Source organism: Serinus canaria, chromosome 2 (genome assembly GCF_022539315.1).
Source record: "Serinus canaria isolate serCan28SL12 chromosome 2, serCan2020, whole genome shotgun sequence".
Taxonomy (NCBI): domain Eukaryota; kingdom Metazoa; phylum Chordata; class Aves; order Passeriformes; family Fringillidae; genus Serinus; species Serinus canaria.
The window spans coordinates 23019590-23030498 of record NC_066315.1 but is presented as its reverse complement, the minus strand read 5'-3'; the positions used below and the strand labels follow the sequence as shown (position 1 = coordinate 23030498).

The 10909-nt window shown below is 48.0% G+C and overlaps 2 protein-coding genes across 2 annotated transcripts in view; both read right to left on the bottom strand.

Annotated features, from left to right (window-relative positions):
* Nucleotides 1-1045: 1045 nt before the first annotated feature.
* Nucleotides 1046-4646, bottom strand: FZD1 (frizzled class receptor 1). The gene has a single exon (XM_050971251.1). It carries the CDS (start codon nucleotides 4644-4646, stop codon nucleotides 2889-2891), a length of 1758 nt encoding a protein of 585 aa, XP_050827208.1. The 3' UTR covers nucleotides 1046-2888.
* A 2156-nt stretch (nucleotides 4647-6802) lies between these two features.
* CDK14 (cyclin dependent kinase 14) overlaps nucleotides 6803-10909 on the bottom strand; it is a 342320-nt gene continuing 338213 nt past the window's right edge. The window contains exon 15 of the mRNA XM_050971252.1: nucleotides 6803-8290. The gene's annotated coding sequence lies outside the window, so the exon portion shown is untranslated. The remainder of the gene's footprint in view (nucleotides 8291-10909) is intronic.

Here is a 10909-nt window from a genome sequence, read left to right as displayed (position 1 = left end):
AGAGTGCTGATCAGCACAATTTAAAATCCCAAAATAGCCTCCAAAAAGGAGGAAAAAAAAAAAACCAACAAAAGACCTGAGGAGGGAAAAAATATCATAAAAATGTCCAAATATCTGAGAAAGGAGGAACTATGGTTGTACAGAACAAATTTTAAAATAATGAGAAAACCCTGCCCCCTTGTCTCACCTTAGAGAAATTTTCTCAAGCTTCTATTACTTCTCTATGGCTGTTTATGCATCACAATTTGAATAAAGTAAACAAGCTAAAAATCATTTGTATCTGCCTCCAGATCTACAGAAAGAAATGCTTTACTAGCTTGTAACACTAAAAATCAAAAATCAAGTTTGATAATTAACCAGTCTTTCCTAATAAACCCACACTTACCGAATGGCACTTCAAACAATGAACTACAGAAAAAAAAAGAAAAAAAAAAAGTATTGTGTTGAAAGGTTAAAGAATGTGTATACTTTCCATAAACCTGAAATGCTTCCATGAACATTTAACTCTGGATTAACTAAACAGTCAAAATTCAGGAAATAAAACTATTTTACTCACTAAAACATTCTGACAATATTGCAAGATAATTTGAGTGTCCTTTTAAGCACTGAAGGTTTAAAAAAAATTTAATAAAAAGGAAAATGAGAAGAGAGGCTAAGTTGTGAGAACTCCTTTCTGCAACCAGAAAAAAAAAAAAAAAAAAAAAAAAAAAAAGAAAAAAAAAAACACAAACCCCCACCAAATCCACCAAAAAAAAAAACTGGTGAGCTTCTTTCTTCTCCTGCCATATAGCAGATCTCTTCTTGGATTTCACACCACTGACCATACCCTGTCAGAGATCTTGAACAGTTTACATTACTTCTTTTGAAGGAGTAATCTAGACTGGCCCAGAGATAAAAACCAAAATGCACAATGAATTCCTACACCGAATTCCAGCTTGTTACTGTGAACTCAACATAAGAAAAGAAAAAAGGAATCCCACACATCTTGTAGTATATACACTGCTTTCACACAGTATGAGTTAGAGGAATACGTAAAGGGACAAGCTACTTTTGTACAAAACCTCAATTTATTTCAGAGAAATTAAAAATATGGTATTTAATATATATAAATTTCTATTCCTCTATAAATATAGATGATCTTGTGATAATGAACAGAAATAAATGCATACCAAATTAAAATAATTTTGCATTTCAGGGTATGGTAGCCATAGATAATGTTTATGAACCTAAATACAGGCATTTGTAATATAAAAAAAAGTTTAAAACAATACAATCAGGAGAGAAGCGTTCTGCTGTTTTTCATACAGAGGTCTACATATTCAAATGCATCTGTTGAAAGTTACAATTTTGTCTTTAACTTTTTAAACGTTTTAGAAGCACAATCCCACACCCAGGAGCATACAAGGTAGCTGATATACTGCACACATGGTATTTTATCCTTGCAGTATACAATGTTACTTCTGTACCGAAAAAAGAGGGGAAAAAAGACAGCAGAGGCTCTTTCAGGTCTCCCGTCTTACCAGAACGCTTAAGCATTCTGATTTACTGTTTTCCTTTCCATTGTTTTTACCACTGGCAAAAATCATCACACCCTCATAATGTGTAATGATTTAAATCTCAATGAATTAAAATTCAGAGGAATGGCAATGGCTCCAATGTTTCCCATATGAAGAGGCGGTGTATGAATATAACTAGGGGGCAGGGAGGAAACAAACAAAAGCCCCAAACTGAATGCTGCGTTTTATTCCGATGAAGCTCTTTTCACTGAGCCTGTATTTCCTGATCCTGCTGACCCCAGCCGGCAGCAGCCCGGCGGGGAGGGACCGGGGCAGGCGGCGGTAGGAGCACCCGCGGGGCGCCCCCGGACTGGAAAGTGGGCTTAGAAAAAAACCCCAGCAGGAGGGAATCTCGGTGTATCTCTGCCGCCATCCACCTCCTGAGCCGTCGGAGGTGCTACAGGTGCAGGCGGTGTGAACCCCAACCCGTACACCGAACCGGGCCAACAGCTCCCGAGCCGTGCGCGGCACGGCCAGACCCGACCACCCCGGCGGGCGGCGGCCGGAAAGGCTCGGCGGGGGCCAGCGGGGCCGGGGCTCGGCGCAGCGCCGTCCCTGCGCCACGCTCGGGCACGTCCCCGTCCTCCCTGTACGGGACCGGGCGGGGTCGGTGCTCCCCAGACGGGGCCGGGGCCGGGACCGCGGCGGGAAGCGGCGCTCCTCCCCATCCCCACCTCCACGCTACCGCGGGCGGGCCGGGGCTGGGACCGGGACCGGGACCGGGACCCAGCCCGGGTCAGGAGGCGCCCCGGACCGCAGCCCCGCTCCGGCCCTCCTGCTCATGCAGCTGAAATTCCAAGCAAAGCCATTACAAAACCTGTGTGGGGGAGAAGAAGGGGATTTGTTTTCGATTATTTTACCGGCAGCTTTACCCATCCGTCCCTACGAAATAAAAATACAAAGCCTTTTTTCCTTTAAATAAAAAAAAAAAAAAAGAACCCCCGCGGGGGGGGGAAGGGTGTGATAAGCGATGAAGTAAAATCCGCAAACGGGTTAGAAGTGTCCTAAATAATTAAAAAAAAAAAAAAAGTGAGTTTTCTTGTAATTTAAATACAAATATACTTACAAAATCTTACAGAGGCTATTTACATCCCTCTCCCCCAACCTGACAGTGCGTTCAGCTCCTACAGGAGACAGCCCGAGCAGCACGGGGAGGGCAGAGCCCGGAGATCCCAGGCACTGGGGTCTCCCTAGCTCGTTCTCCGCTCCCCGCGCCTGCGGAAGCCACTCGCAGTCACAAAAGTTTGCCCAGGCTGGATAAGGAGCTGCTTCCCGAGGCAGAGCCTCAGTCCTCCGCCTGCCCGCATCTCCCTAGCCTGGCAAGCAGGGGTCTCAGACCGTGGTCTCGCCCTGCTTGCTGTTGGTGAGCCTGGTGTAAAACTTTCTCCAGGAGTTCAGGGTTTTCCCAGACCAGATCCAGAAGCCCGAGGTGATGCCCACGATTAAGGTCATGAGATACTTGATCATGAAGACAGTGAAGTCGGGGCTCATGGGCGGGTGGTGGCCGCTGTGGTTGTTGGGGCAGGGAATGGCATAACTCTTACAGCTCTGCGTGACCCAGCTCCTCTCCCACTGTTCCCTAAAAGCTTGCTCGTAAAAATAGCAGGCAATGACGATGGTGGCCGGCACCGTGTAGAGGACGCTGAAGATGCCTATCCTCACCATGAGCTTCTCCAGCTTTTCTGTCTTGGTGCCGTCATGCTTCATGATGGTCCGGATCCTGAAGAGGGACACAAAGCCAGCCAGCAGGAAAGAGGTGCCTATGAACAGGTAGACGAACAAGGGGGCCAGCACGAAGCCCCTCAGGGCATCCACGTTGTTGATGCCCACAAAGCAGACGCCGCTGAGGACGTCGCCATCCACTTGTCCCAGAGCAAGGATGGTGATGGTCTTGATGGCCGGCACGGCCCAGGCGGCCAGATGAAAGTACTGGGAATTGGCCTCAATGGCCTCATGGCCCCACTTCATGCCAGCAGCAAGGAACCAGGTAAGGGAGAGGATGACCCACCAGATGGAGCTGGCCATGCCAAAGAAGTAGAGCATCATGAAGAGGATGGTGCAGCCCTCCCGCTTCGTGCCCTGCGCCACAGTGCGGGAACCGTCCTCGGCAAAGCGCTCGTTGCAGACCACCCTCTCCTCCAGGAGGAAGCCGGCGATGTAGGCCACGGCCACCGCCGTGTAGCAGCCTGAGAGGAAGATGATGGGCCGCTCGGGGTAGCTGAATCGCTTCATGTCCACCAAGTAGGTGAGGACGGTGAAGAGGGTAGAGGCACAGCAGAGCACGGACCAGATGCCGATCCAGGTGCGGGAGAAGCGCAGCTCCTCGGGCCCGAAGTACATGAGCCCGTAGAGGCGGCCGGGCTCGCAGGGCGCCCCGCAGTCCTTCTCTCCCAGGAAGCGGTAGTTCAGGTAGGAGGGCACCTTCAGCGCCCGCGGGCAGGTGAAGCGCCCGCGGGGCTCGCCGGGCCCCGGGCCCCCGGCGCCGCCGCCGGCGCCCCCGCGGTGCGGGTTGCTGGTCCAGCTCTCGGGGCGCAGGGCGGGCGTCGGGGTGCCGCGCTCGGAGGCGTTCTGCCCCACGCAGAGCTCGCCAGCCCCGTGCACCGGGAACTTTTCGCAGCGCAGCGTGTCGGGCCACTGGAAGCCGAACTTGTTCATGAGGGCCTCGCAGCCCTGGCGGGCCCGCTCGCAGAGGGAGCGGCAGGGCGGCAGGGCCTGCTCCAGCACGGTGCACACCGGCGCGTACATGGAGCACAGGAAGAACTTGAGTTCGGCCGAGCACTGCACCTTCACCAGCGGGTAGAACTGGTGCACCTCCAGCCCCGCGTCCTCCTGGTTGGTGTGGCCCAGCAGGTTGGGCATGATGGTCTGGTTGTAGGCGATGTCGGTGCAGAGAGGGATGGAGATGGGCTGGCAGTAGCCGTGGTCCGGGATGGAGATGCCCCGCTCGCCGTTGTACTGCGACGCCGGCAGCTGCCCCCCGGCCGGGAGCGCCGCCGCCCACAGCAGCACCAGCAGCAGCGGCAGCCGCGGGCACCGGCCGCTGCCAACTTCCCCGCCGCCGCTCACCGCCGGCCCGCGCCGCTCGGCCATGCTCAGTCGGTGCCGCCTGCCCTGCCGGGCTCCCGCCGCCCCGCCGCCGCCGCCGCTGCTCCTCCCGGCCCGAACTTGCGACTCATGAAGGGAGCGGCGGGCAGGGACGGGGCAGCCCCGGCCGCCGCTCACGCGGCCGCGGAGCGCAGCGCGCAGCTCTGCCCGCACCGGCGGCAGCGTCCTCCGCGCCTCCGACTACGGCCGCCGCCGCCGCCTCCGCCGCCGCCGCCTGACCATTTGTGCCGGCCCCTCGAGCCCGCGCCCCTCGCCTCGCCGCGCCGCACTCCCTCCGACCGGTTTCCAGGCGCCCCGCAGTCTGCTTCACCGGAGGGAGGAGCCTTGAAACCGACGCCGAACTTTCCTGCGTAAGGGACCGTCTCCCAACGCCTCACCCGGGGGCGGGCGCAGGCGGGCAAGGGGCTGCCCCGCGCCGCGCACAAAGGCGGCGGGGGCGGCGCTGGGGAAGGGGCCCCGCCGCGGGGGGGTGGTCGGGGGGACGGGGCTGCGCCGCGTCGGTCGGCAGCGCGCCGGCCCCGCCTGTCCCGGGGCTGTTTTTTGGATTCCCCGCTGATGACGATTGTTGAAGCTGTTGAGCGCGCACCCGGACTGGGCCGGAGCCCGTCACCCTCGATGCTCGCCGCTGTGCAAGCAGCCGGGCTAATCCGGGCGGGGGAATCGATGTTTGGCACTCAGCAAAGGGCAGGACTCTGCTGCGGAGAGCAGTGCGCAGTGGGGGTGTCTCTGCCGCTCTGAAATGTGGGAGACACGCTGCGGTCACTTGAGGTGCGGGCAGGAGCCGCAGCTCCGTCAAGGCACAGACCGCGATGTCGCACTCACGGTGATACTGGAGCGGCTAAAACTCGCCTCTCCCCAGAGACACTAACTAACTCGCTACCAAGCTATTGCCAGTGTGTTATCTGCTCCTTCCTCCCAGCGTGTCCGCAGCAGCAGCCCGACATACGAAAATAATCCCCATAGGGCTTTCCCATTTCCCTTCCTCTCTCTGCGGGGTGGGCAACTATTCCAGTGTGACTCATGTCGAATGCTGTGTGACCTCCCGTCAGTTTTTTTGGAAAATTCTTGCTATATTCTGGGGAGGGGGTGAATGGGCATACAGTGACCACCAGCAATAGCCATTTTTATATGCCTGAAGCCCCATTGCACAAACAGAATGGAGGCCCTGTTGGCTCTCCCGAAATACATAGTCCAGAAAAAACGATGAAGGCTGAATAGGGGATTTACTGTACTCATTGGAACTGAATAAGAATAATAAAGTGTGCTCCTGGAGAGAAGAACCCTGCCCTGTTCTCCAGACATTCAGTAATTAAGGCTCTCCGTTGTGTGTGCAAATGTTCTCATATTTGTCTGAAGGTTCATTCTACCATTCAGAGCTGAACCAGGCATGGAACTTCTCCCACCAGCTGTCTTCCTTCTCTGCAGCATGCTCCCATCCTTTCTGCCTTACATGTTAATTGAACTCCAAAAATCCATTAGTAGCAAGACAGCTCCAGCATTTATTTCTAGCTGTCAGAGGTGGCAAGGGTTAATAAAAGACATCCGTATTTCTTGGATAGCTATAGATAAAATTTGGACCATGCTATTTAGGCCACTTTCTTTCTCCCAGCAGAACTGTCCCACATTCAAACTAATTAATAGCAAAATCTGTGCTGTGTAACGACTGCAGGAGTGGGATCATGTTTAGAAATTGCACATCCTTAAAAATGTCGATTGCTGATGTCCTTGTTTACTGAGGTTCATTGAGTTCTGCCAAGAACTCTCTTCTCAGAGGACCATAGTTCAAAAATGATGTGCACAAATACCTTTTTCCATCTTCTGCTGAACAGTTTGATTCTTTAAATATTGTATTTATAGTTTGAAGCTACAGATTTTTCTCTTCAGACCTACATCAGTAATTAAAATTATTAACTTCTTTCTAGCACAAAACCTATTTATATTCAGCTCTAGATAGCAGTATTGTTTCTCTGTTCATCCTAAAAAGACTGAACACTGGATCTTTAGATCAGAATAAGTATTATCCATGCTCTTTCTCATCGGCAATGAGTGTGAATTTCTGACTAGTCTTGGGAAGCCTCCTTGGCTTTCTGTCTGTCCTCGTTAGACCTGGGGACACATCACACAGTCCAGGAGAGGTAATTAAGATGCCCAAGTGCATCATCAGTTGATTGAAATTCTGCCTACTGGGGTCTGCATGTGAAACATTAAGGAAACATTTCTCAAACCGAAAAACAACATTTCTAACAACCTAGAAGATTGTTCTAGGAGAAAGACCAGTGTATACAGATAAGGTTTGTACATGTGCATAATAGATTTTTTCAGATCAGCTAGTATAAAAGGAAAACTAGACACATTTTTGGATTAACAAATTAACAAGCTAAACACAGCTTGAGAAAAACTACTTCAAGTTCAGATGTATCAGTGAGACCAGCTCAGAAAGAATAAGTGGAAATGGGATGGAGGTGGTATTGTGGGAAGAACAAGGGTTGAGAGCTGGTAAGTTCAGAAAAGTTTCTAGGACTTGCTCATTTTAACTGTGTAGTAATTTTTCACATAACAGAAGAAAATCCTGTGTGGAAAGAATCTTCCCAGAAGCACTTGTCCTACATTTCAAACACCCCAAACCACAAAACTCATCATTAAAGCATAATCCTTTGTGGCCCAAAACACCAGATCAGTTTAAACCGTGCCTGAGCAAGAAATGCAAGATGTGTTTTGATGCCCATCCACTACTACAGCAATGAACACCCCCTGCCATCAAATCACCAGCATACCCTGGTCTTACATTTGATGTTCCAGGGCTGTACTTCATCCAGTGCACAGCTGCCTTCCTTGTAGTTCTACTGCTGAAAACGACCAGCATCAGCTCCTGGAGGCCATCTCCACAGACCAAACAAACCACTGTGCTGTTTGTGAGGGAATCTTTCTCACAAAACAGATATTCCCCCACTCCTTTCAGACCTGATCCTTCAGGGAAACTACAGAACTTGGCTCACAGAAGTGCACATAGGTTTCATAAGTCTGCCCAAAATGTTTGACTCAGTAGAGATGCTGGTCTGATACTACATTATGATTTCCTTCTACTTCAACTTACAGCACTGCCCCCTCCCACTTACCCCTTTCCAAATCAACAGACTGTAATTGGTAATTATTTCTTATTTCTGCTTAGCTAATAAATGCTATTTTTTCCCATCATTAACATCATCAATATCCTCTCTATTCTAAAGCTACCATCTTCTTCCTGTCAGAGCTGGCATAATGAATAAATAACTTAGGAAATAGTAGGCAATTGCTCTTAGCTGAAAGGTGATTTTAACCCACAGAAAAATGTGACCAAAAGTCTTCCTTTTCCACGTATATGTCTTGGTCTACACAAAATATACAACTTCTTCATGCAAGCCCAGTGCTGCATATCATATCCACAGGATTGGATTCCTGTGTGTCTCCCCTGTTCTTTTAATGATGCCTTAGGTGTCCATCATAGGTGACAGCTGGAGAGAGGAGACTGGACTGGATGCCTCCTTTGCTCGGGTCAGTGTGACAGTAATCATGTTCTTACAAAGACACACAGTGTATTTCTTAAAGCACAGGCACTCTTCCCCCTTGCCACAGAGAGACGATCTTCAATTCTAAAAGAAACAAAAATTTGGGCATTAAATAATAATAAAAAGGAATTTCAGCTTTTACTTCAAAATAATATGCAGGTGTTACTAGGTATAGTAGCCATTAGGGGAACTTAGGACTCTGGTAGGTAGGCAGACTGTGAAATTTGGCCTCTCACATTCTTTATGTACCAATACTATCCTTAGAGTGCTGGTTTGTGCTTGCTTTGCTTGTTATGGGAGATGGGGGATTGTCTGGGGAAAAAAAAAAGTAGTCATGTAAATCTTTAATTTTGTAAAGAAACAAAGCAAGAAGTCATCAGGATTTTCTTGTTTTCCTCTATGTGACTGGTAGAAATAGGATAGAGGGAATGCTTCCATTCCACAGCACCTAAGGGAAACTTGTTTCCTTAGAGGAAATTATTCAGCTTTATCTCACAGACCTATGTTACATACAGAGAACCCAAATATAAGTCCAAATGTTTACGTAGGAAGGCTAGTGAGTACCCAAATGAATAAAATGTAAACCAAAATGATAACATAAATTATGTTTGTCCACCAAATTAAAGCAAAAGTTATGCTTAAATCATTAGGTTTTTAGTTGAGTCAACATTTCATTCTTTAGATGTCATATAAAGGGTTAAAACTGAGATCATTATAATTCAGTGGAATAAGTTGAAAGTTGATTTTTGTCTCCTGTTGAGCATGAATCTTGGCCAATAAGAACACGATATTTTTTGTGTGCAAAGCAATTAGTTCTGTATGGAAAGAAAGGTTTTTTGAGATTTAGGTAGACAGAGGGATTAAAATACATAATCTGTGATGGGCAACAATGTGTATACTAAATTAATGAAGTTTCTTGGGAGTTTCCAAATGAGACAGTACAGATCCACATCTCAGGTGGGTCTCATTTCAGCTCTGAGTACTGGCACTACATATCACATCAAGTCCTCTCAATGCACAGACAGGGACACTTGCTGAAAAATCACTGCAAGGATTGTAAAAGCAGTGAAATAAAGGAGAATAAGTACAAAGATTCTAAATGCAGTGAAATGAAGGAGAGAGGATTACAGTGTCATACATCCCACGTAAAACTACCATATACTTTGGATTATAAAATCCTTAATCTAGATAATACATTCTCTTTAAAGTAAGGTGTTTGACCCTAGAAGTTGACATGGAGGTCTACAAACCAAAATTCTGGAGAGAAGGTACCTGGACAAGTCTCCCAAGCAGATGCAGCATTTGCGTGGTAAGATACTTCTCAGTTTGCAACTTGCCAATGACATAGCCATCTGCCTCAGGACCATGGGCATAGTGTCTCACAGACCTAGTCTTGCCAGGAGAACAAAATCCTTAAAATTTAAAAGCCTGCCTTCAACATTTCTTGGAACATCTAGAAGACTCTTGGAAGTATGCCTATGCTGACAAAAATAACAAACACATACAGTGATTGGCAAAGAAAATCAGTAGGAGCTGAACACAAACCTTACGGATGGTTCAGTCAGCAGCCAGAATACTTTCTGCAGCAAAGGATCTCAAGGCTGTACAGCCAAGTGCTCAGAAAGTCACCTCAGTGCAGAGGCAGTTGTTACTAACAAGCATTTGACAAGACACCAAGTAATTCTCTGACCATGGGGTGGCCCAGGTCAGCTTACCCTCAAATTCATCCCACTTGCCTCTCTATATGCCTTTTATTAATTGCCTGCATTAGTTTGCAATTGTCAGTTTAGGTTAAAAATTGTACTTTTATTTCTATTTGGGGGTTGTGGAAACAAGAGAAATAGAATTTATTCCTGCTGAGTGATACCTATTGTAACATGAATGTTCTACCAGGTAGCATGGGCGAGGAATAAAGAGGAATTTTTGGCCAGAATTGGTGTAAGTCAGGCCCCCATTACAAGGATTTTGTGTTTTAAAGAGGCATGAGGAGAAGCGGTATGCACAGTCAAAGCAGACTACAAAGAATCTCTTCCTCCCAATACGCACAGCATTTTTTCCTTAATGCTGTTTATTCAAGATAGATGGAGTATGTGGAGATTTGATTTGGTTTTCTTTTCTGTTCAGGAGAAATGTAGATGATCCCTTGGAAATTAAAGCCGTATGTTGCCTGCCTTCCCTGACATGTTCTGCGCTGGGGTGAGAGGCGCAGGGGCTGCAGCCCGGCTGCTGCTGCCAGAAGTTTTCCGGAGAACAAGAAAAAGTCACAACTCTTAAAAGGGCAATTGCAGATCACAGCTCATTTTGTTCAGAGAATGTGAACATTTTTACTTTCTTTTTATTTCCCTTTCTTGAGCAAGTTCTTCTACAGTTACATACAGTGCCTGAAAACACAGACTCTCTCTTGTTCTTCAAACACAGAGAGGCTGATTTAAGAGCCTAAGATGGCAATCCTTACTCCCAGGAGCAGACCTGCTGATTTCACAGATACAAGGGAAAGGAGTAGAGCTTCATAAGGCTGTGATGCAAGGAGAAATTATGTGATGAGCTCTTACTTCTGGCCTCACGCTGCTCTTGCTGGGCTTCAAGTACATTCCTTTTAAAGAAATGACTCCCCATTTCCACTGATGTAAATGAGATTCAGATCATATTTGCTGCATTATTATTTCAAGATACACAAATTGAAAAGGTGTGTGGGGGGGGAGA